Source organism: Stomoxys calcitrans, chromosome 3, assembly GCF_963082655.1.
Source record: "Stomoxys calcitrans chromosome 3, idStoCalc2.1, whole genome shotgun sequence".
Classification (NCBI taxonomy): domain Eukaryota; kingdom Metazoa; phylum Arthropoda; class Insecta; order Diptera; family Muscidae; genus Stomoxys; species Stomoxys calcitrans.
The window spans coordinates 118,137,909-118,162,707 of record NC_081554.1 but is presented as its reverse complement, the minus strand read 5'-3'; the positions used below and the strand labels follow the sequence as shown (position 1 = coordinate 118,162,707).

Genomic DNA, 24,799 nt, shown 5'->3' with positions numbered 1-24,799 from the left:
TAGATTCTAGCTGTCATTGGCTAGAAGTGACGTCTCAGTCATTGTGTCCATCATGACAGGTCACTGTCTAATTGGAAAACATGCTGACAGACTGAAGGTTGCCAGCAACGACTTTTGCAGAAGCTGCGAGGACATCGAAGAAAAAAAGACTATAGAACACCTTCTGTGTATGTGTCCCGCACTAGCAGTCAGACCTTTAACCTAACCTAACGTTAGAATAATAATGTTAAAATCGAAAGGAAAATTAGTATACCTCTATCCCATCGTAATGTGTTCACAAGTTTAAGGTCGATCAATTGGAGCTCACCGTGGCGCAAAGGTTAACATGTCCACCTATGACGCCGTACGCCTGGATTCAAAATCCAGCGTCAATATCAGAAAAATTTTCAGCTATGGTTATCACTTGCTAATAGCTACATCTGTGAGGAATCGTGTAATGTTAAAACTTCTCTAACAAGTGGTGTCGCAATGCGGCACGCCGCTTGAACTCGACATAAAAAAGGAAGCCCTTTATCATTGAGCTTAACTTTTATCGGGCTGCACTATGTATATTAGAGAAGTGTCCCCTGTTCCTTAATGGCATGTTCATGGGAAATTTAGTAGTATTTGCTTTATTTTAAAATTGATATTGATTAGTTGCAAAGAGTTTTTTTTTGCAAAACCTAGCCTCAGAGATTGGGGGCCACCGAAGCGCTGTGGTTAGCATGTCCGCCTATGACACTGGGTTCAAATCCTGGCGAGAACATAAAAAAATTATCAGCGATGGGTTTTTCCTCCTAATGCTGGTGACATATGTGGCGTACATTTGGTGTGGCTGCCATGTAAAAACTTCTCCCCAAGGATGTGTGACATTGGTGCATGCCGTTCGGACTTCGGCTATAAAAATGAATTCCTTAATTTGAGCTTAAACTTGAATCGGACAGCACTCATTGATGTATGAGAAGTTTGCCCCTGTTCCTAATGGAATTTTAATGGGCAAATTTGCATTTATCAAGATGTCTTTGGAGTCTAGTTTACAATTCCCATCATTGATTCTTTATCGCCACACTTAGGAAATATTTGAATTTATAAATAATTTTTTAATATGTTTTTTAAATACTTCCGATAGTTCTTATCAGATAACGGTTTATTGGCACAGCGCCAGGGTTATGAAATTTCAAATCGTCATTGGGTACCAGTATTAGATTCAGTTGTTTGTTTTTACACCAAGTTATGCAATTGAAATGAAAAACAAATGTTGTTATTTTCGTTATTTGTTATTATTAATAATGATAGTCTTATCAAATTTCGGAATTGAAATCGAATTAGATCAACACATGTAAGAATGTTGACCTCTTATGTGTGGAGACTGTAGCTGCTCAATTTGCCATTATCATCAAGGGTGGTAGTGGCAGCCTTATATCCTACACGGCGGCCGTTGATGTCGTAGTTCTCGCTTTCGCCAGTGGACATTTCTTTGTAGTTCTTTACTTGACCGTCAGAGCCGAACTAGGGATGATTTCAATGATATAAATAGTTCTAACTTAAAGTGAAAGAATGTAAAATACCTCAGATTGACTTGACCACTTGGATGCCTTTTCCCAGGATTTGGTTTTGTAACCACTGCCAGCACCGCCAGCACCTACATTGAGAGCAGCAGCGCTACCGAAACCTCCTGCACCAGCGTTTAGACCAGCAGTGCTGCCGAAACCACCTGCACCAGCTGTAGTACCAAAACCAGCAGTGCCACCTGTGCCAAGAGCAGCAGTGCCACCAAAACCACCAATACTACCTCCCATCATACCACTCTCAAAATTTGAGTTGAATTGGCTACCACCAGTGCGTGTGCCACCGACATTCATTCCTTGCACTTGCATTTTAGCTAGACGTTCAGCTTCTGCCATATAGCTGCTCAATCCAGAGGAAGATGCGGTTGACGAACCTCCAAAGGAGCTGCCAAATTGAGATCCGAATTTGGAATTGAAATTGGATTCCGAGCCAAATGAAGAGCCGAATTTTGACTGAGAGCCGAAAGCCGATGAATCAGTCATAGCGGCGCTATTCATGCCTGCACCAAAGCCAGTCGAAGCTTGCTGACCGAAACCGGACTTGAACATGGAGTTAGATGACGCAGAGGTCAATGATCCAGAATCTTAAAAGGGGAAACCACAAATGTGCAATTAAATCTAAATAAGGGCATGAGATCAATTCAAGTCTTACTCATGGAGCCACTGGTTAATGAACCAAAACCAGAGTTCGAGTTTGTGGAGCTGGTAAGACCACCGCTTACAAGTGCCCCCAATTGGGAACCTGAGTTGGCAGATGACGATGATTGTTGGTGAAGGTACGATGAAGATGACGAGGGACTGGATACGATCATCTGGGGCTGTGACGAAGTCGAAGTAACTTTGCGGTATTTCATGTAAGACTCTTGTCCACCGGAGGGAGCTACAACCATTTGGACTGGTGTCTGCTGGACACGGCGTTCTTCATGGTGAATATATTTCTCCAAACCACCAGAAGGAGCAGTGTATTGAATAACTGGGGCTTGATTCTGGACACGGCGTTCTTCATGGTGGACGTATTTCTCCATGCCGCCAGAGGGAATTTGTAATGTAATGGGTTCGGGTTGCACACGGTGTTCTTCGAGGTGGAAAAGCTTTTCCGAACCTCCACTGGAGGGTGCCGTATATAAAACTTGGGGTTGTTGCTCTATATGACGCTCTTCATGGTGAATGTAGTTTTCGCCACCGGAAGAAGGAGCAAACTGGATGACTGGAGCAGAAGTTTGGACACGCTTCTCGGAGTGATGCACGTATTTTTCAGTACCTCCAGAGGATACAGGGTAGACCATCGGTGTAGCAGCACTGGTTACGCGGCGCTCCTCATGGTGATAGTATTTTTCCGAGCCACCCGAAGGAGCAGTGTAGGTAATGGGAGTGGCAACTTGATTTTCGGAGCGACGCTCTTCATGCAAATACGATTCATGGCCCCCAGAAGTACCGCCAACAATAGGAATCACAACGGATGATCCAGTATTTGATCCACTAGTGAAGGAAGATTCCGAACCAAAACCGGATGTAGAAGAGGCGGCTAGGTTGGCCGCCTGGCTAGCACCAAAGGTCGAACCGGCAGAAAATTTAGAACTGCTGTCAAAAGCAGAGCTTCCGGAAGATCCATAGCTAGAACTGCCCGAAGCACCGAAACCAGAATTTGAGCCATAAGCACTATTTGCGGCGAAACCAGAGTCGGCTCCAAAAGCAGCGTTGGCTCCATAAGCAGAGTTGGCACCAAATCCAGAATTGGCACCAAAAGCAGAGTTGGAGGAAGCACCGAAACCTGCGTTAGATGTTGAACTAAAAGCAGAATTGGAAGAAGAACCAAAACCAGAGTTGGCGGATGCGCCAAAGCCCGATGAGCCATAACCCGATGATCCAGACGACAAACCAACTGTACCAACACCGCCTACACCAGCGACATCGCCATAAGTTCCAACTTCTTCGAACGAGGCTTGCCTGCAATAAAATAATTTTAAAGGAAAAAATTCGAAACAAAACACTTGCACTATACTTACCCATCAAGAACATCGGCAACCTTACGTTTAGCCTCTTCAATGGTCTGATGGTGTTGACTAAAATGTCTTTTAAAAACATTAACATATATTTATATGGCAAACAAATGAGTCCTAGTAAATGTTTATTCAAGAAATGCGAATTTTTTGCATGAGAAACCATAGACTGCAGTAATGTTCAATATGGATGGCTTTATATATATTTGAAAGACGAACGGACATTTTGACCCAGTAAGTATACTACTATCCTCTAATGTGGTATTTTAATAATTTTTTGTCGTCTTCCTTTCAGTAATAGCCTTGCCTTCTCACGATCCGGCTCTCCCAATAGGATTTATATCCACCACCGAAGGATGGTAGGTATAAAAACACACATCGAAAATTCCGACCCTATAAAGTATATATATTCTTGATCAGCGTAAAAATCGGAGACGATCTAGACATGTCCGTCCGTCTGTCTGTTGAAATCACGCTACAGTCTTTAAAAATAGAGATATTGAACAGAAACTTTGCATAGATTCTTTTTTTTTTTTGTCCATAAGCAGGTTAAGTTCGAAGATAGACGATATATTGATATAGCCCCCACATAGACCGATCGGCCGATTTAGGATCTTAGGCCCATAAAAGCCACATTTATTATCCGATGCCACCGAAATTTAAGACAGTGAGTTGTGTTAGGCCCTTCGATATCCTTCTTCAATTTTGCTCAGATCGGTCCAGATTTGAATATAGCTGCCATATAGACCGATCTCTCGATTTAAGGTTTTGGGCCCATAAAAGGCGCATTTAATATCCGATTTCGCCGAAATTTGGGACTGTGAGTTATGTTAAGCTCTTCGACATTTTTCAGAAACATGGCCTAAATCGGTCCAGATTTGGATATAGCTGTCATATAGACCGATATCTCGATTTAAAGTCCTGGCCCCATAAAAGGCGCTTTTATAATCCGATTTGACACAGTGACTTATGTTGGGCTTTTCGACATCCGTGTCATATATGTTTCAGATCGGTTTATTTTTAGATATAGCTACTAAAAAGACCAATATTTTGTTATACACAATTGAACAATGACTTGTACTTATTAGTACTTGGTCCAAATCGGGACATATTTGGATATAGCTGCTATGAGTTTATAAATTTTTCCCCGGATTTAGACGCAAGGTGGTTTACCAAAGTATCCAAAGTTCGGCCTGGCCGATCTTACCGCCTTTTTACTTGTTTTTATTAACAATTTAGAGAAGGTACCTCATTTGGAATCATCTTTGGAAACCCCGTTATTGATGTGTGTTTTCTAATTGGCTACCTGTTGGGGATGTTTTTGTTACAGAAATCACATTTATAAGGGGTAATTTATATGCCCTCCACCCATCCAAGCGAAAGAGGGCAATAGAAGCGACTGTTTCCACACTTACCAACTCAGAGTTATTTGATTGTTCCAAAAGTAACACGGAATCATTCGACAACAGTACAGAAAGTCCTTGGTAGGATTACAATGCAATAATAGAGAAAAGGGAAGCATAACCCAACAGGCATTGCAAAATGCCTTGCTTCAAACTCAAAGCAGTCATCCCATAGAGCAGCAACGGTATGCCACTAGCTTTTCGCTGAAGGCATTGAAATCCCAACCCCATGTCAGTCAGGAAAGAGTACTTGGTAAGCACGCTTTATGTGAATAAGTGCACCAGGCAATTTGAAGACAAGCAGACAGTCCTCAAATATGAATCCAAAGAAATTAAGTTGACTGCGCTTAAATTCAAAGATGGGAAAGCTTAAACAATTTTAGAAGAACTCTAGATGTGTTTGATGAGTTCAATCTGCGAGGATCAATTGTCATGTGTAAGTGTGAATACTGGCAAAAAGATAGGCGTTTTTATTTGACTGCAGCAAATTTTCGAAGAGAAAGGTCACCCACACCAAAGTTCATCAATTACCAGCACCATGCGCTGGATCATGCACGATGAGCTCTATGGATCGACTAGATTACCAAACATCGAGTACTTCTTTGTGCAAGAATTGATGAGCAATTGTGTTGAATTTATAGTAGCCTTCAGAAATGACGACATGAAGTTTCTTTGCAATTTTGAATTCCCTTTTGTAAAGTTTAACCAGATTCCAAACATCTGCAATGCACGATGGAAGTCTCTTGCCTTTCTAGTTTTTCTTAGGTTTATTCTGATACCTGATACCCGGTTGCGAAAAATCTATTCATTCATTTCTTACTCATGGGCTGATCATTGGTTGAGTAGTCAATTGTTTCGTGCTGAAGGTTTGGAAGAACTTTCTGTAGCTCTGAATAGCTACACAAAAGCTCTCAAATGCTTGAAGACTCGCTGGAAAAAAGATGAATCTATTGGGTTGCCCAAAAAGTAATTGCGGATTTTTCATATAGTCGGCGTTTACAAATTTTTTCACAGCTTGTGACTCTGTAATTGCATTCTTTCTTCTGTCAGTTATCAGCTGTTATTTTTGCTAGCTTTAGAAAAAAAGTATATTTGATTAAAGTTCATTCTAAGTTTTATTAAAAATGCATTTACTTTCTTTTAAAAAATCCGCAATTACTTTTTGGGCAACCCAATACAATCAACATTGCTCAGAGCAACCAATGCTGTGAGCGTGCGATTGAAGTTATTCAAGACTTATATAACTCCAGTCGCAATAAGGACAACCTCCCACTAAGAACCAATGACAACGTGAATATTTAACTTCCTGGGGTGTTTGATGATATATAACTAAAGTCATTATAAGCAGTGACTTCATAAAATTGCTCAAAATGCCGAAATAAAAATTTTGTGCGTGAGGTTTTTTTTATCGAATCACTTTTAATTAAAATAAAAACTCATCAATATAAAATACAGGTACATGAAGTTGTAAAAAAGTCATAACCCTAATGTACATGGACTAATTTGAAACCCAATTACATTTCTGCGAATTTCCCAAATTATTGTATTTGTATTGTGACCATTATGAGCAATCCAAAATATGCTAAAAGTGTTTTTTTTATTCAAAAAGCTTGGACAGAAATTTAAAATGTGGCATTGTTGCTGTAGTTCACCTCATACCATTTTGTGTTGACATCTGATGATATTAAGTGAAACGACATTATTCCGTTTACAAGGTGAAAATAGTGTACTGAAATATCTCCTAAATTTTTAAAATTCGCATTTCATTTATTTTTTTACATGCAGTGAAATTCTGATAATTCGCAATTGTAGCGGCCAATCGATTTTTACAGAAATTTTAATTTTACGAGAAAAATCATTTTATTAAAAATTTGAAGAAGTTAGGAATTTGTAAAATGAAGACAATGAATTATAGAGCTTTTCGAATTAACAGGCTACGAATTATCGTTATTCCACTGCATATTGAACTTTAAATTAATATGAAAAATAAATACTATAATTTAGAAAAATTAATTTTTCATTAATTTCGTAAGATATTTGAATAACATGATTTCGTACCAATCCAACCAATTAGGAAAAAATTGTTTATTATTAACCAATGTCTCTTGTTGATCAATTCAATGAATTCCATTATTGAGATGGTACTTACAGACTGTGAAAATCATGCCTGCTTCTTCACATGGCAAAAAATCCAAACGAGACAAATAAAAATAATGACAATCAGTTACTTGCAGTCACCACTCGAAAACATAGTATAACTAAGTTGACGTAATTGTCCACTTACCTCTCGTGTAGATCCTCTGAAATTAAAAAATAATTTTCATGTATTAATAGTTTGGGGCAATTAAATGAATCAAGTTCTATTATTTATGAAACGAGAACAGGATGTTGTTAGAGCGAATGATGTCATTATGACACCACAATAAGACCTTGAATCGGGCAATCGAAACGTTTAACACACATCTGAGTCAAAAGTTATCAGATAACCAAATCGGCGAACGTATTCCATTGAAATTAAATCCACAAGAGCAAATTTGTTTATACGTCTGTGTGTCTGTGTCAAAGAACTGAACATTTTTAAAACTGATATGAAACAGTTACTCTGTCTTAGCAACTAATTAAAATTTAATTCATATTCTTAGACACCTTAATTTTCTCATTTTTGGGCTTTCAACATTCACACAAAATGTCATGATACTCTGTAGTATCTTAAGTTACAACAAAATCTGTTCAGAGATTGCAATGTTTTATTAGTGAATTATTTTTATTGCTTTTGAATGTTTAATGTATAAAAATTCCCCACAAACAAAGAAGATGAATTTGCAGAGTCGATCCACAACTCAAATACAATAGAAAATAGCCTTTTAAATCATTCAGAACTAAACTTACCTATAGCGCGATTTTTTTTCAACTGTTTTGTCTGCGCTTGGTTTCAATAACATGCTTGGTTTTATTTTAAAAATATTTTCAATAATGAAATGCGTAATATTCACACTTTGTTTACAAAAGGGAATATAAATGCAAGAACAGATGTGTGGAGTTATGGGATACCGCAGAACTAATCAATGTTGATGGTACAAAATGTTTACCTCTTACTCAGAATGAGGTCCAAGTAGCAGTGACCCGACTAAAGACCAACAAGGCAGCAGTAACCGGCGGGTTACCCGCTGAACTATTTAAGAGCGGAGGCGAAACGCTGATAAGGCGTATGCATCAGCTTATCTGCCCAATCTGGCTAGAAGAACGCATACCCGATGACTGAAACCTCGGCATACTATGTCCCGTACACAAGAAAAGAGACAAGACGGAGTGTACTAACTACAGAGGTATAAGGCTCCTCCCCATCGCATACAAGATACTTTCGAGCGTACTGTGTGAAAGATTAAAACCTATGTCAATAAGTCAATGAGATAATTGGGCCCTATCAATGCGACATTAGGCCTGGTAAATCCACCCCAGATCAGACATTCACACTGCGCCAAATCCTGGAGAAGATCCGAGAAGGTCAAATCAACACCTACCATTTCTTTGTTGACTTCAAAGCCGCTTTCGATATCCCTTTATGTTCAAAGGTATTTTAAGCCATGTCTGAGTTTGGTATTCCTGCAAAATTAATAAGACTCTGCAAAATAACACTTGCTAAGAATATCAAAGAATCTCTCCGGACCATTCAAACCAAACGAAGTTTCAGACAAGGAGACAGCCAATCTATGTGATCTCTTTAATATCCTGTTAAAGAAGATTATAAGAGATGCAGATGTGAATAGATATGGCACACTAATCACAAAAGAACACATGATACTCGCATATGCCGACGACAACGATACATAGGTCGGTCTGGCAGTAAATGGAGATAAGACGAAATGGATGGATTCAACTTCCAAGACGACTTGTACAACCGATCAAATGAAGAAAATGGAGAAAGTTGGAAACCACAACACTGAGATAGTCAGTAACTTTATCTACATCGGCACCGCCGTAACCGAAACAAATGACACCAGTTTTGAGATAAAGCGAAGAATAATACTGGCAAACAGATGCTACTTTAGACTAAGTAAGCAGTTTAGAAACAAGGCCACCTCTCGACAGACGAAGATTACATTATAAGAGACACTGATACTACTCGTGTTGTTATATGGTTCTGAGGCATGGGTACTTATGAAAGCAGATGAGGCAGTACTTGGAGTGTTTGATAGAAAGATTCATAGTAAACTATTATATATGGACCAGTTTGCGTTAATGGAGAATATAGGGGTCGTATGAATCAAAAGCTGTATGAGCTGTATGACGACGATAGCATAATTGCACGTATCAAAATACAACGGCTGCATTGGCTAGGTCATGTTGTCAGAATGGATGAAGAAGCTCCAGCAAAGAAGTATTTTGAAGGCAAACACGGTGGTATACGCAAACCGGGAAGACCAATGGATATACTGTGTTCAGATCGGAATTTCGGGGACCAGATAGAATACGTGCTTGTTGAACTATCTTCAAATCGTAAGAAAGTTTTGGTTGGTTGTATCTACCGTCCGAATAATACGATTGACATACATGGGCTTCAGGTTGTACTGGAGTCCGTAACACTGGGTTGTACTGATGTTACTGGGTTGTACTGATGTTCACTGGGGACTTTAACTCAAACATACTTATAGATTCAACTCTGACTGATGCTATGTTGACACTTGGCCTATTCATCACCAATAATACAAAACCCACACATTTCACGTCAACCGTCAATACACTCTTAGATTTGTTCTTTGTCAATAATTCTTTGAAGATGTCATTGTATGATCAGATTTCTGTTCCATGTTTCTCTAAGCATGATCTGATTTATCTCGCCTACGATTTTGATTTGCGGGAGGAAGAGGAGGACATATCTTATCATGACTATGGTAATTTGAATTATGAACATTTAGTTGGTATGGTCTACCAGGTGAACTGGTATGGCATATTTACACTTTTAACTGTCGATCAGCGGACGGCTTTCATGGCGGATAACATTCTACGCCTCTATTATGCAACAGTTCCAATACGGATTAAAAGGGCTTCGGCCATAACAAAGCCATGGTTCAATTCAAGAATCAAGCGCTTATCGTGGATAGGGACTTGGCTTACAGTAGATGGAAGCGTTTCAAGTCTCCTGAACTGAAAGAAGAATTCCGTGAAGCCAGGAGGAAAGTTAACAGTTTTATTAATGGACTATTATTCTTCAAGATTTGATTGCGCAGTGGGCTCGAAGAGTAAGTGGGAAGTGATACATGACATCGGAGTGGGTAAACCCAAGTCAAACACTCGATACCATGGGGATCTAGATGAACTCAACAGGTCCTTTATAAGCATACCCAATATACAAACGGACACGCAATTTTACAGAGGTGATGATGGGCCGGCTTCCGTTTTTGATGCCCGCAGTCCTTTTGAGTTTAGATATGTTAGTCATGAGGAAGTTTATGAAAGTTTTGTCCGTGTTAAGTCAAACGCAATTGGCTTGGACGGAGTTGATCCGAGATTCGTACGAATGTTACTTCCATATCTTTTACCGTACTTAACGTACCTGTTAAATTCAATTTTGAGCACCAGTGTGTATCCTATAGTTTGGAAGCATGTAAAGATTATCCCCATTCCCAAATCCAGCGTTCATTATCGGCCGATATCAATTCTATGCTATATCTCTAAGGTTTTCGAGCAAATCGTTCATGGACAGATGTCCGTATATCTCCACCAAGAGTTCCTGGTGTCAGAAAGGACTGGCTTCCGTTCTGATCATAAACAAAATTGGCTTGAGGTTCTTTTGGATCACTCCAAAGCTTTCGACACGGTTGGTCATCTGAATTTGTGCATGAAACTACGGAATTTTTTTAACTTCATATCCCCTTGTTCGTAACTAAGGGGGTTCCCCAAGGCTTGATTATAGGTCCTCTTCTTTTTTCACTATATAGCGCACGATCAGATTATGATGTATGCTGATGACGTGCAGATTTTTCGAAGCGGCTTTGTGGACAATGTAGACGACTGCATAAGTAAACTCAACGCGGACCTACATCGCGTTTATGACTGGGCGACTGTAAATGGTTTGTTGTTAAATCCAAGTAAGTCCAAATGTTTGGTTGTTCACAAAAACAAGAGTTTCAACATGCGACAACCGGATATTTATGTTAATGGTCAGAGGATTGATATTGTATCCAGTGCGAAGAATTTAGGGGTGGTTTTTAACAGTTCTTTGAGCTGGTCCGATCATGCTAACATTCCAGCCGGGCAGACTTAAGCAACGCTTCGTGCTTTATGGATCACACACTCTTTTACAATCAAAAATATCCGAATTCTTCTCATAATTAACTGATATGTCATTTCTTTAAATTTTGCTCTAAATTTTTTTAAATTATAATTTTTTTTGTGCTTTATGTTAAATTCCCAATTACATACGGCTGTTTTTTTAACACTTTTTATTTGTAAACACTGTTTCGTTCCACTTTTTATTTATTGTAACCTAGTTTAATTATTGAGAACCTACTTAAGTCGGATGTATTATACAACAATAAATCTTCACTCTAATTATAAGATTATTATCTTGTTGTGTAGACAATATTTGTATTTGTATTTGATTATGATAAAACCCATAGAAAAGACAGTGTCTTATATAAAGCATGGGTTAGTAAATTGATAAATACAATGAGTTCAACAAGTTTTCATTTAAATAGAACACTAAATGGTACAAAAAAATTAACAATTTAAGCAAAGTTACTGATACAATATTTAAGTAAAAACAATTAAAAGCGTGCTAAGTTCGGCCGGGCCGAATCTTACATAACCCTCCACCATGGATCGCATTTGCCGAGTTCTTCTCCCGGCATCTCTTCTTAGGCAAAAAAGGATATAAGAAAAGATTTGCTCTGATATTATTATATTATTAAATGTTGGAGACCTGTGTAAAATGTCAGCCAATTCGAATTAGAATTGCGCCCTTTGGGGGCTCAAGAAGTAAAAAAAAGAGGGATCGATTTATATGGGAGCTGTTGCGGGCTATAGACCGATTCAGATCATAATAAACACGTATGTTGATGGTCATGAGAGGATCCGTCGTACAAAATTTCAGGCAAATCGGATAATAATTTCGACCTCTGAGGCTCAAGAAGTCAAGATCCCAGATCGGTTTATATGGCAGCTATATCAGGTTATGGACCGATTTGAACCATACTTGGCACAGTTATTGGATATCATAGCAATACACGTCGTGCAAAATTTCATTCCAATCGGATAAGAATTGCGCACTCTAGAGGCTAAAGAAGTCAAGACCCAAGATCGGATTATATGGCAGCTATATCAAAACATGGACCGATATGGCCCATTTACAATACCAACCGACCTACACTAATAAGAAGTATTTGTGCAAAATTTCAAGCGGCTAGCTTTACTCCTTCGGAAGTTAGCGTTCTTTCGACAGACAGACGGACGGACGGACGGACAGACGGACGGACGGACAGACGGACGGACGGACAGACGGACAGACGGACGGACGGACAGACGGACGGACATGGCCAGATCGACATAAAATGTCGCGACGATCAAGAATATATATACTTTATGGGGTCTCAGACGAATATTTCGAGTAGTTACAAACAGAATGACGAAATTAGTATACCCCCCATTTTATGGTGGAGGGTATAAAAAGATTAAAACAAAAAAATAAAAAAATAGAAGAAAAAGAAACTTTAAAGAAAATTTAACAATTTAATCAAAGTTACTAATAAAATCAATTAATAAATAGTTACAAAAACAAAACAAATAATTAATTAAAATGATTATAAATCAAAGATTTGAACTGTAGTTCATTACTTATAATTTGAATACTATTGGGAAGATTATTCCAGAGACGTATAGCATTAACAAAGAACTATTGTTCAGATACACGATATTGATGACGTATTTGTATTACTTGTTTACCTCTTGTAGAGTTGGCAAAACGCAATACAGAAGCCAAATATGACGGTTCATTGGTATAAATTATTTTGTGGATCATTTGCAACGAGCGTATCTTAAGGAACGAGTTAAAAGAGACACCATATACTTGTCTGTCAAAGTCAGATACCCGTTCTCTTCTACGCAAACCAAAAATGTATCTAACGACATCGTTAAAGGCCACGTGCAATTTATTCCTATGAGTTACATCACAACCGTAAAAAAACTCGCAAGAGTATAATAGTTTCGGCAAAATAAATGTCCTGGCCAAAAGCATTCTCATTGACAAAGGGGTATACTGTCGACTCATATATAAGTTTCGTAAAACGCCGTAGGTCCTGCCCACTGTCGTACTGACATGATTCTTCCATGAAAGTCTATCATCAAACTCCAAACCAAGGTTTCTTGCAGATGAAACAATCTCAATTGGGGCTCCAGCAATTGCCACATCAAGATTGGGCGGCATTGTCACCCAATTCCTACCAATTACAAGGCACTTTGACTTTGTTGGATTTAAAAGTAGTCCGTTGGCGTTTGCCCATGTGTTTATCCTATCCAAGTCATTATTTAGTCGAAGCACGCCATCGATCAGCCTCTCCGGCGAGGAGCTCACATACAGCTGTACGTCGTCGGCATACATTTGAATACCACAGTTGCGCAACTGTCCAGGAAGGTCATTGCTATAAAAGGAAAAAAGGAGTGGGCCCAATACAGTTTAAGGCAAAGTATATTGGGATCAACGGAATGAAATGCTTTCGAATGATCTAAAATAACAAGAAAGGTAACTTTATCGCTGTCAATATCACTCCTTACATCTTCAACTACTTTCAAAAGTGCAGTAGTGCAACTGTGCTTTGGCCGGAAACCAGATTGAAAATCTGTTAGCAGCGAATTATTATTACAATAAACCCATAAATAAAATAAATATATATATATATATATATATATATATATATATATATATATATATATATAAAGCCCGATAGAAAGATTAAGAGATGGGAGACACCTCGAAACTTGGAGCAAGTGATTTTAGAATAAGCGTAGAAGATCGAGACGGCTAGTAAAACAAATATTCTGTCATAGCCAATTAAAGTAAGTAAGTAAAGACCAACGTGTTTTCTCATTTATATAATTTTTGCCTAAGCTCTGATAATTGACTGGATAATTTGTTGAGGAATACCGCTGGCGAAGGGAAAGAATCCCTCAAACTGAAGGCTGGTTAAAATTTCGACCAACATTTTTTTAAAACATTTTGTTTAAAACCAAATGTAGATGTTATTAATAAGTGAATAAAATCACCCACGGTTGCCAACTATTAAATAAGTTGCCCATCCATTGGTTTGGTGGTTTTCCTTGTGGTAAACGCCAGCCAAAAACAAATGATATTGTTTTTGAACGCACATAGAAAACAAAGAGAACTAGGACGAAATAAAGAAAATTACTTGACGTAACCTCAGAGAAAATAGTCTCAAGGCGAACAAGGCAGCCAATCGACTAGTCAATTTCTTAAGATAACACGCTCATCAAACTTACTCTTAAATAAATCGGTTGTAGCTTGTGCTGTGTGGCTTCTGGCACTGTCCTGTTGAAACCTCATGTCGCCCAGGTTCATATCTTCCAATTCAGGCCAAAAATAATCAGTGAGCATGGTGCAATAGCGTTGTGCATTCACTGTAACGTGCGATTGGCATCGTCGACGAAAAAGTATTGCCCAATGACGACGCCGGCATGCAAACCGCACCGAGCAGTTATTTCATATGGATGAAGTGTTTATTCGTGAAGCAAATGTGGATTTTCACTTGGCCAATATCGAATATATGGCTTATTACCCAAGTACCCAAGATGACTTTGCTCTTAAAGCATAGGTCACCGACTCCGAACTACGGTAGTAAATTTTTATGATTTGTAGACGTTGTTCGTGGCTCTGCGGCCCACCGTTCGGACTCGGCTATAAAAAGGAGGCCTATTTTCATCGGGCTTAAACTTGAATGAACAACACTCATTGATACGTAAGAAGTTTGCCCATGTTCCTTAATGGACTGTTCATGGGCAAATTTGAATTTGCAGACGTTGTTCGTTTACGTACTTTACCATGATGATAAATTTTAGTTTACTGAATAAATTGACGGTGCCGGTTCGATGATTAGTATAAGAGAGCGTTCACAAATTAAATTCAAAGTTGTCAAGTCCTTACTGAAATCCCTTTTAATGGAAGCTATATCTAAATCTGAACCGATTTCTATAAAATTCGCCAGTTGCCAAATTTCGTTGAAATCAGTTAACATTTTACCACATTATTGAAGGATTAGTTCAAATCGGGCGAGTATATATATATATATATGAGAGCTTTATCTAAATCTGAGCTGATTTCTTCCAATTTCAATAGGTTTTGTCGCAAGCCCAGAAAAGAAGTCTGCGCAAAATTTCAAGTTGATTGAATGGAAATTGCGATCTGTTCTGTTCTATTGATTACAATTGAACATGGACAGAATAATGTACAACGCTAAATTGAAAGTGATTCTGAACCGATCGGTATATTTACCAATGGTCTTGTCTCTCTTCGTTCTGGATGTTACTAACAAATGCACAAAGTTATAATACCCTGTTCCTCAACAGTAAAATGAATAACAATACAGGATAATCCGAGACTCTGCTTTTGGCAAAAAACTATTACATTTTACAACTTGTGCTCTGAAATTGTACCTAGGCATGAGAGCCTCAAAAGCAAAAAGACATTGGTTTAATAACATGTAAAAGACTACAAGGAATATGTTGATGAGGTTATGTTCAAAAAGTGGAGGAGGCCAACCAAGGGATAGAAAAGTCAATAATTAATATGTATGATATTTCTAAGCACAACATGTTGGGCGGCGAATGCCAAACCCTTTTTGAGTTTTGCTCCAATGAACCAGTACCAACACCGTAAGGATTGATATTCTGTTCATCTTCTCATGCGAAAATCCGTCAAACTCGTATAAAAAAAACTTTCAAGCTAAGATGAAAAGTAACAAGTAAAAGCGTGCTAAGTTCGGCCGGGCTGAATCTTTTATACCCTCCAAGTTCCTTAAAAGACTTTTTCGAATAGAAAAACACCAGTCATAGAAAAACACCACCTCCAAAATTTCAGGCAAATCGAGTAATAATTGCGCCCTCCAGAGGCTCAAGAAGTCAAATTGGGAGATCGGTTTATATGGCAGCTATGTCAGGTTATATATCGATTTTGACCATACATAGAACAGTTGTTGGAAGTCAAACCAAAATGACATATGCAAAATTCGCCTTCTAGAAGCCCAAGAAGTCTAGTCGGAAGATCGGTTTATATGGCGGCTATATCAGGTTATGGACTGATATAGACCAAACTAAGCACAGTTGTTGAAAGTCATACCAGAACACTTCATGCAAAATCTCAACCAAACCGAATAAGAATTGCGCCCTCTAGTAGCTCTAGGAGTCAAGACCCAGGATCGGTTTATAAGGCAGCTATATCGAAACATGGACCGATTTGGCCCATTTACAATCCTAACCGATATACACTAATAAGAAGAATTTGTGCAAAATTCAAAATTTCATGCACTTAGTTTTACTCCTTCGAAAGTTCGCGTGATTTCGACAGCCGGACGGACGGACATGGCTAGATCGATTTAAAATGTCATGACGATCAAGAATATATACACTTTATGGGGTCTTAGACGCATATTTCGAAGTGTTACACACGGAATGGTGACATTAGTAAACCCTCTAAGGGTATAAAAAGAGGTTAAATAATTTTTATGGACTATTGTCTAAAAAGATGCACTTAAACACAATTAATCCCAGTTTAATATGAAAGTAAGGTTGTGTTAGTACAAAAAATTGACTGGAGTTATATTAATTTAAAAAAGAAAGGCAACTCTTGCCCTTCATACAATATCCGATGTTCCACACAGTGTGTGTACCACTATTCCTGAAAAAACCGATGGGAACTACGTTATCCCTGGTAATAGAAGTTACGTAGACTTCTGTACGGATGGTTTCAAACTAAACGACAAGGTGGGCTTTGGAGTGTACTCTAAAGATCTAGAACTGGTCATATCGAAAAGGTTACCTGAACACTGCAGAGTGTAACAAGCGGAGATCCTTGCAATTAAGGAAGAGATGGAATGGCTAAGATATAATGTCATAACGACGATTGGCATAAATATCTTCTCAGGCAGCCATTAAGTTCCGGGAGAACGTATTTCTGAATACAAAAACCACCCTCGACTGTCAAAGATCTCTCAACGAAATGGCTGAACAGTTCAAAATTCACCTGTTCTGGGTGCCGGAACACAGAGATATCCCAGGGAATTGTAAAGCGGACGAGCTTGTGAGACTAGGAACTATCCTAAACATTCCAGCGATACTGGAATCTGTGGGTATGCCTCTAGCAACATGTAAACTAAGTTTTCAGAAACAGGCCCGATGGGCAACCAACAATAGATGCTCACAAAGAGTGGGCTATGAGCATTCAGTTAAGTTAAGTTCAACCCACCAACGTACGGCCCTTCAAGCCTTCACTCCTAAAAGTATCCGACGAGATTTCTTTAACCGTCGTACTATGGCTGATGTTGTGGTATCTTCTGGATTGCAAAAAATTCTTCGATCATAAGAGTCAAAAAACTTGAAACATTAAATCACAAGATGGGTATATATGGCAGTTATAACCAAAAAATGTCCGATACATACCATACTTAAAAACTTGAATTCGGACAGCACTCATTGATATGTAAGAATTTTGCCTCCTGTTCCTTAATGGTATCTCATTTCAACGAAAATTGTTAAGTGCCATGCCGAAGCTTAAGAAGCCAAATTGGCACTTTGAATATGTGGACCCGTTTAACACAAACCAGAGCAAAGCGAGTAATAACGAATTTTTCTACGCTATAAAATAGAGCAAATCACTCCCCTTGCGAATGGGAAATTTGCCCATGAACATTCCATTAAGGCACAAGTGAAAGGGTCAGATTCAAGTTTAAGCGGCTTCGAACCCTCTGTGCTACGATGACCTCCACCTAACCTTCTTAACCTCCTCACTCCCCCTACCTTCTATAAAAAATCTTGCAGGTATTACGATATTTTTTTATAATATACACCAGACAAATAATTATGAGTGCAAAAAAACGTTGCTGTTTTCCATCTGAATGAGACAATTAATTGAACAGAAATTAAAGTACAAAATGTTCACTACCCTGAACACTTTTCCCTTCCATAACCAATTATCTTCATCCAAAGTATCGTTATTATTAATTTCTATGGAAGTCTTAAATTTCCACAGAAAATATTTATATGAGCGTTATTAAAAATTTAAGTTTTAGGAGCCAAATTTCCATTTTGTCGGCAATTGGTTGTTGCAATGACGGAATAGTACAAAATTTATATAGCAACCCTAAAAAATTCAGTGGGTTCTATGCATACTCAAAAATGTCCTTATATACAAGGAAAACCCAATATCCTACTAAATGTCTAATTTAAAGCAAAATAAAAAAAATTAAGTTATACAAATTTTTTTCCAAATGCTTCTAAATTTTATGTGATAATACGAAATAAGTAACGAAACTAAATCAAAAAAAAAGAAAAAATAAAAAAAAAAAATATTTTTTTTTTACCGCAGTTTTACACCATACACAAATAATTATTTGTCTGAGGTACTGCCCCTTCGGAAATATTGAAAAATGTTTGGAGAGAATATGCATTCGTTGCCTGCTTACAGTTACATTATTATTGAAAACGGCCAAGATGGACAAATTTATCTTCGAATTAAGCAACATTGAGCAACGATTGTGAGAGTCCGAATTTTGTTGATATGCATTAAATTTTATTGAGGTATAAATTACACTTTTTTGCACCTTTTTACTTTTGAATCGAACCGAAGGCTTCACATTGCAACGTTTCGCTCGAATGTCTATCTTACATAACACATGCGTAAACACCTTCAAAAAGAGTCCACAAAGGATTTTAGATTAGTTTCGGGTGGTGCTGTATACAATCCATAATTAATAACACTTTTCCGGACCACGATTATCACAATAGACCAAGTTGTTAATTACCTGCCACAACAGCACCGAGGCAGAGTGCCAATACTATCAAGTATTTCATTGTTTCGTTTTTATTTCGAATTTAATTCGAGAATTAAGCTGTGTCTTCTACCACTGACTATTCGTAAATGTTTCGTCTTTTGGGACTAATCAAAGAATTTATGTCGTCAGTTTTATTGAAAATCTCTTCCAGCCATATGCGCTTGTCCATCGTAGTCAGGAAAATTCGTTTTAAGTATAATTCTGGCGCTGATAAGACCCAAACGAAGACTTGAACCTGATGATACTGCGGCGACCTACAAAATAGCAGCGAGTTTGATAAGACTATTGGGCATTTAAGGGCAATGGAAATGAAACAAACAAAATTTCTGAATTACTGAGAATAACTTTCATTGATTTGTTATTATATACGTCTATAAGAACAGGAGAACAATGCTTTTTCATTGGAAAAATTCACAAAAAAAAATATTCGTCACGGTCTAATTGTTCCAAAGGTCTTCGGTTCTTGAAAGTCTTCGCCAAATTGTTATTGAACAAAAAGCGGCTGTGTATAACATCTTCTAGAGTTCTCGAAATATACTTCAAGACACTGTTAGTCATAGGATTTACCCATCAACGTTATTATTTTGATCCTCACTTGCGACAAGACCTCTGAGTCGAATATACATTGGGTTTTCGATAAATAAGATTGACAATATATGATCACATGTACGTTGAATGCAGCAAAATATTTCTATTATATCGACATGAAAGATAATTTTTATTATTTAATTTAGTGGATAAAACCATTATCACAAAAAAACAATCGGCATCAGGTCCTAACCTATCGTAATTGTTCTGGCTCAATTTTTTGCCAAATGTTGCTTAAATAAGAAAATAACTTTCTAACATCAAATTTTCAAGATTGGTTTTGTGATAGCCCTCGTATATCGGTATCAAGAAATGTAATCACTTTATTCCAAATTTGTATACACTCCACCATAGGATGACTGTATACTTATTTCGTCGTTCAGTTTGTAACACCCCGAAATTTTCGCCCATTTGTCCAGACCCCATCTTATATACATATAAAATTGAATTTGCGTTTGTTTGTTTGTTTGTTCCGTTTCGACTCAAAAACGGCAGATTCGATTTTCTCGAAATTTTTGCATATTGTGTAGGTTAGTCTGGAAGGAAACATAGGCTATATAATTTTTCGATATCGGAAGGAAGGCGGACCCTGCCCCTTATGCCATAAACACCACCCAAAATCAAAAGTGGACCGATCGAGACAATATGGGTATCAAATGAAAGTTATTGGAATGTAGTAAAATTTGAGTCTAAGTACCCATCGTGCCGCCCCAACCTCAAATTCGGGAGTAGATTTCGAATTTGGCATATAAAATCAGATCGAAGTATAGGGAGTCCCCGTACCCCCCCAAAACGCCCGAAATGGGCATAAAACCCATTATGGACATATGGAGCTCGGCTGAACCAATTTTCTTAAAATTCGAACAGATTGTGTATGTATGTTTCCTTCCAGACAGGAAACATAGGCTATATAATTTTTTGATATCGGATGGTTGCGTTCAAGTCCAGTTAGCGCTTTTCCTCCTAAAAATATGTCAAATAGGTTAATTGATCCATTATGACAGTATGGGACTTAAATGACAGGTATTTGAGAGTAGAAAACGAATTTGATATCCAATTTTTGGAGCCAAGTGTTTGGGGATACGCCCTAAAGCACCCCCTAAACTGCACTTCATATCCGACTATGGCAATATGGAGCTCAAATCAACGGTATTTGGGAATAAAGAACGAATTTGATATCTATTTCCAGGACTTAGTACCGGGAGTATCACAAATTTGATATCCATATTTGAGTCGAAATGTTTGAGAAGCCATTCCTCCCCTAAAAACCACTTCTCAATACCCTAATTTTTAAAAACACCCGATCTCGAGGATTTGTGATGCAATTCGTTCGATTTTTTTTTTGCTCTCTTACACTCAACAAAAACAAAACATGGTTTCTATTGTTGTATTGCCTGGTACATCGGGGGCCGCCCAAAACCCGCCAAATGGATATATAGCTTAGAACGGACTCAATAACTGCAGTTTGGAGTTGCCTAAGAACCCAGTATGGGCATACGTCTCACACATCAATGACTGCTCTCCGATTCAAGTTTAAACTAATTGATAAGGGACATTTTTTTAATGGCCGACTCCGAACGGCGTGTCGTAGTGAGACACCACTTTAGGCAGAATTTTTTCATGACCATGCATTGCATGGTACCTCGCAAATGTCGAGGTGATAACCACTGCTTTACATTTTATCCGATGTTCTCGCCAGGATTCGAACGCAGGCGTTCAGGGTCATAGGCGGGCATATACTACAATGGCACGAATTCGATATTCACATTCAGGGCGAAGTGTCCCTACCCTAAAAAGATATTAGAGAGTTAAAGAAGGCGCAGCGGAGCAGGCCCGGTTCGGCTAGTTAAGTATTAATATTCTTGACCGTCATGACATTTTAAGTCGATCTAGCCGTCTGTCTGTGGAAAGCGCACTAACTTTCAAAGGAATAAATCTAGGCGCTTGAAAATGTGCACAAATAATTTTTATTAGCGTAGGTCGGTTGAGATTGTCAATGGGACAAATCGGTCAATGTTTTGATATAGCTGCCATACAAACCAATCTCCTGATTTGACTTCTTGAGCTTCTAAGGGCGCCATTTTTAGCCGACTTGGCTCACATTCTTCATGTTGCGTTTTGCTATAATATCCAACAAATGGTTCAAATAGGTTTATAACCTAATACAGGTGCCATATAAACCGATCTTCCGATTTCAATTTTGGAGCCTCTAGAAAGCACAATTACCACCTTACCTTTCAATCGAATGCAACTTAGCACGTGTTGTTTTGGCATGACTTCCAACAACAGCGCCAAGGATGGTTGAAATCGTTCCATAAACTTATATAGCTGCCATCACGGTAGAATCATATGGTCAGATGCCCAACTAACTTGTCAATACAAACCTAGACACACATAAAAATGTCAAACAGTTGACATTTCTATGTAAATTCCGAATTAATTAATAATTGTTTAATGCAAAATGTATTGTGTTGTTATTAAGACAAATTGATTGATTTAGCCATTACACTTGCTTTAAGCGACTTACAAAATCCCTAATTATTTTCCATACCACGCTCTAAAGTTGTTTAATGCCTAGTATTGTGTCCCCACCTAAGTGCCAGTGTCTGTTTGCTTCGAAAGCCGGGCAATGACATAGGAAACGTTGCAATTTCTCATAATTTTTCCCATGTGCTGTCACTTGCTATACCCATTTTCCATTAATGAGCTCATAGTCCTATCTGTCCTTCCTAGCCTCGTCTACTCACGATCCGGACCCCCCCACAGAATTGTCGTCGTCTTATCGGCCGTCTCGCTGTTCCATAGTGCTACGAAAGGTTCCGCATTAATCCAGCTTATTGATGACAGTCCTCTGGCCTTCACAGCCAAATCGTCTGCTCTTTCATTCTCCCTTACTCCGCTATGGCCGGGCAACCAAACAATGCGGATCGTGCCATCCTCAGAGAAGGCGTTAATCGCCTTCTTACACCCCACGACTGTTCTTGATCTTACCTTCCTGGTTGTTATTACCCTGATGGCTAGTTCACTCTCCGTAAAGTTGTTCACACTCGACGTCCTCGCGTTGACTCCACACTTTTTCACGCATTCCGTGATCGCTCGGATCTCCGCCTGAAGCACCGTATTATCGCCCGGCATCCTAAACCTATATTACTCCCTGGACTGTCAATGAAGACCCCCACCCCCACTCTGAACTCTGACCTTTGATCCATCCGTGTAAAATGATCTTCTTGATGACAATAGTAGGATTCCATTAATCAAAGACTGTGCCGCTGGCAGCAGTGCCTCGCACTAGACCTTAAGTGTCGTTCGAGGAATCCAATAAGAAACCTCTTCCATTCCTTGCAGGTTTCCTATCGTCAGTTGCTACCTCACACTCGAAATGAAACAAAATAACATAAAAACGAATTTTGATAGTCTTTGCGAAACTCATGCTGCAAATTTCAGCGAATTAAGGTATAATCCGACCTAAATCACACCCATGGCGCATATTTGGGGTCTCGATGGCCCATCCAGGCCCTACAGAATGGTTTACATTTGTCAAATTCTGCCAGAGAGGAATACCAATTTCAGCCACCTGGGCTCTTTGAAGTTAAAGGAGGAAGGTGGCACAAAAGTTAGCATGGTCGTGTAAGACATTGGACGATTGGGTTGGCCTGGCTGTAGCAAAGGTGGCGTCTTTCATTGAGCTAGAACTTGAATCAAAAAATAGGATTTTCAATGTAAACACCCAGGCCCAATCTGTCCTCTAGCTTTGATCCATCCGTGTAACATGATCTTCCAGATGGCAATACAAGAGTTTCGTCAATCCAAGACTGTACCGATGGCAGCAGTGCCTCGCACTCGACTTCAAGGTTCATCTCAGATATCCAATCGGAAACCTCTCCACTTCCTTCCAGGTTTCATATCGTCGCCTCGATTATACTGCGATGGTATGAGCTGCTCCCATCCTCAATCCATTCTCCCATTGCCTTAAGTCTCATAGCCGCAGTGGCTGCCTCACACTTAATTTGTATGTCAATGGGTCGGATATTTAGAATAGTCTCCAGTGCCCTAGTGGGCGTGGTCCTCATCGCTCCGCCTATGCTAAGACAACATGTTCTTTGAACCTGTTGTATGGTCCTTATGTTGCACTTTTTCTCCATAGCAGTCCACCAAACTACTGAGGCGTAAGTAAGTATTGGTCTAATCACGCTCCTGTAGACCCAGTGGACTATCCTCGGATTCAGGCCCCATTTCGAGAATACGGCCCGTCTACATACATCTGTGAGCCTTCTCAGTTCGCTCCTGAATGTGACACTTCCAATTCAGTTTCCTATCGAAGATCACACCTAAGTATTTGCCCTCAAATATCGAAATCGTCTTATTGCGAAAACGTGGTGCGATAAATTGGCCAACCTTCGTCTTCCTCGTGAACTGGCATATATTAGTTTTCTATGGGTTAACATTGAGACCTCTGGGTCTAGCCCAGTCATCTTATATATTAAAATCAATTTGTGTTTGTTTGTAGGTTTGTATGTTTGTTTGTTTGTTTGGACTGGACCGATTTTCTTGATGGTGCATAATAACCCCGTGATGAAAATAGGGTACTACATTTTTTGATATCTGAAGGGGGAGCGGACCCCTTATTTTCAGAAACGCCAGATCTCGGAGATGGGTGGTGCGATTTAAGCGAAATTTTGTGTGCTCTCATATAGTACCCTAAAAATACAAATTTGGTATCCAAATTTCGGATGGTGTACCTAGGGGGCCGCCCCACCCTAAAACCTACTTAACATATATTTAGACCAATCACGACAATATGGAACTCAAATGAAAGGTATTTAGGATAAGAAAACGTATCTGATATCCAATTGTCGAACCAAGTGCTAGTGGGACCACCCCAACCCCAAAACCCCCTAAATCGGACATATTTACCGACCATGGCAATATGGGACTCAAATGAAAGGTATTTGGGAGTAGAATACGAATCTGATATCCAAATATGGGACCACGTTTCTGGGGGTCCACCCCTTCCCCAAAACTCCCCTCAGACATGACTTATTTACTGACCTTGGTAATATGGAGCTTTAATAAAGGGCATTTGAGTGGAGAATTAGAATCTGATATCCAAATATGGGACCAAGTGTTTTGGGGGCCGCCTCTCCCCAAATGCACCCCCCAAAGGGGACAAATTTAGGACCATAGCAATATCGTGCTTAAATGAAAGG

The 24,799-nt window shown here is 38.9% G+C and overlaps 1 protein-coding gene across 3 annotated transcripts; it reads right to left on the bottom strand.

The window, feature by feature from the left end:
* Positions 1-1,237: 1,237 nt before the first annotated feature.
* LOC106085293 (filaggrin-2) lies at positions 1,238-19,120 on the bottom strand. Of its 3 annotated transcripts, none has more exons than XM_059365938.1 (7): positions 18,975-19,120; positions 7,235-7,250; positions 7,100-7,123; positions 3,554-3,619; positions 2,200-3,494; positions 1,548-2,131; positions 1,238-1,488 (listed from the first exon to the last, which is right to left on the bottom strand). In XM_059365938.1, the coding sequence occupies exons 1-7, from the start codon at positions 19,021-19,023 to the stop codon at positions 1,336-1,338; spliced, it is 2,187 nt and encodes a 728-aa protein (XP_059221921.1). In that variant the 5' UTR covers positions 19,024-19,120; the 3' UTR covers positions 1,238-1,335. The 3 variants fall into 3 exon arrangements, with proteins under 3 accessions (XP_059221921.1, XP_059221922.1, XP_059221923.1); XM_059365939.1 differs by having other exon boundaries at positions 7,100-7,117; XM_059365940.1 differs by lacking the exon at positions 7,100-7,123.
* Positions 19,121-24,799: the final 5,679 nt, after the last annotated feature.

Excerpts from the sequence above, each read along its gene's own strand:
- LOC106085293 (XM_059365938.1), bottom strand. The coding sequence starts at position 19,023 with ATGAAATACTTGATAGTATTGGCACTCTGCCTCGGTGCTGTTGTGGCA. Across the intron at positions 3,495-3,553 it reads GTTGCCGATGTTCTTGATGG|GCAAGCCTCGTTCGAAGAAG; the intron begins GTAAGTATAGTG and ends ATTTTATTGCAG. Across the intron at positions 2,132-2,199 it reads ATTAACCAGTGGCTCCATGA|ATTCTGGATCATTGACCTCT; the intron begins GTAAGACTTGAA and ends TCCCCTTTTAAG.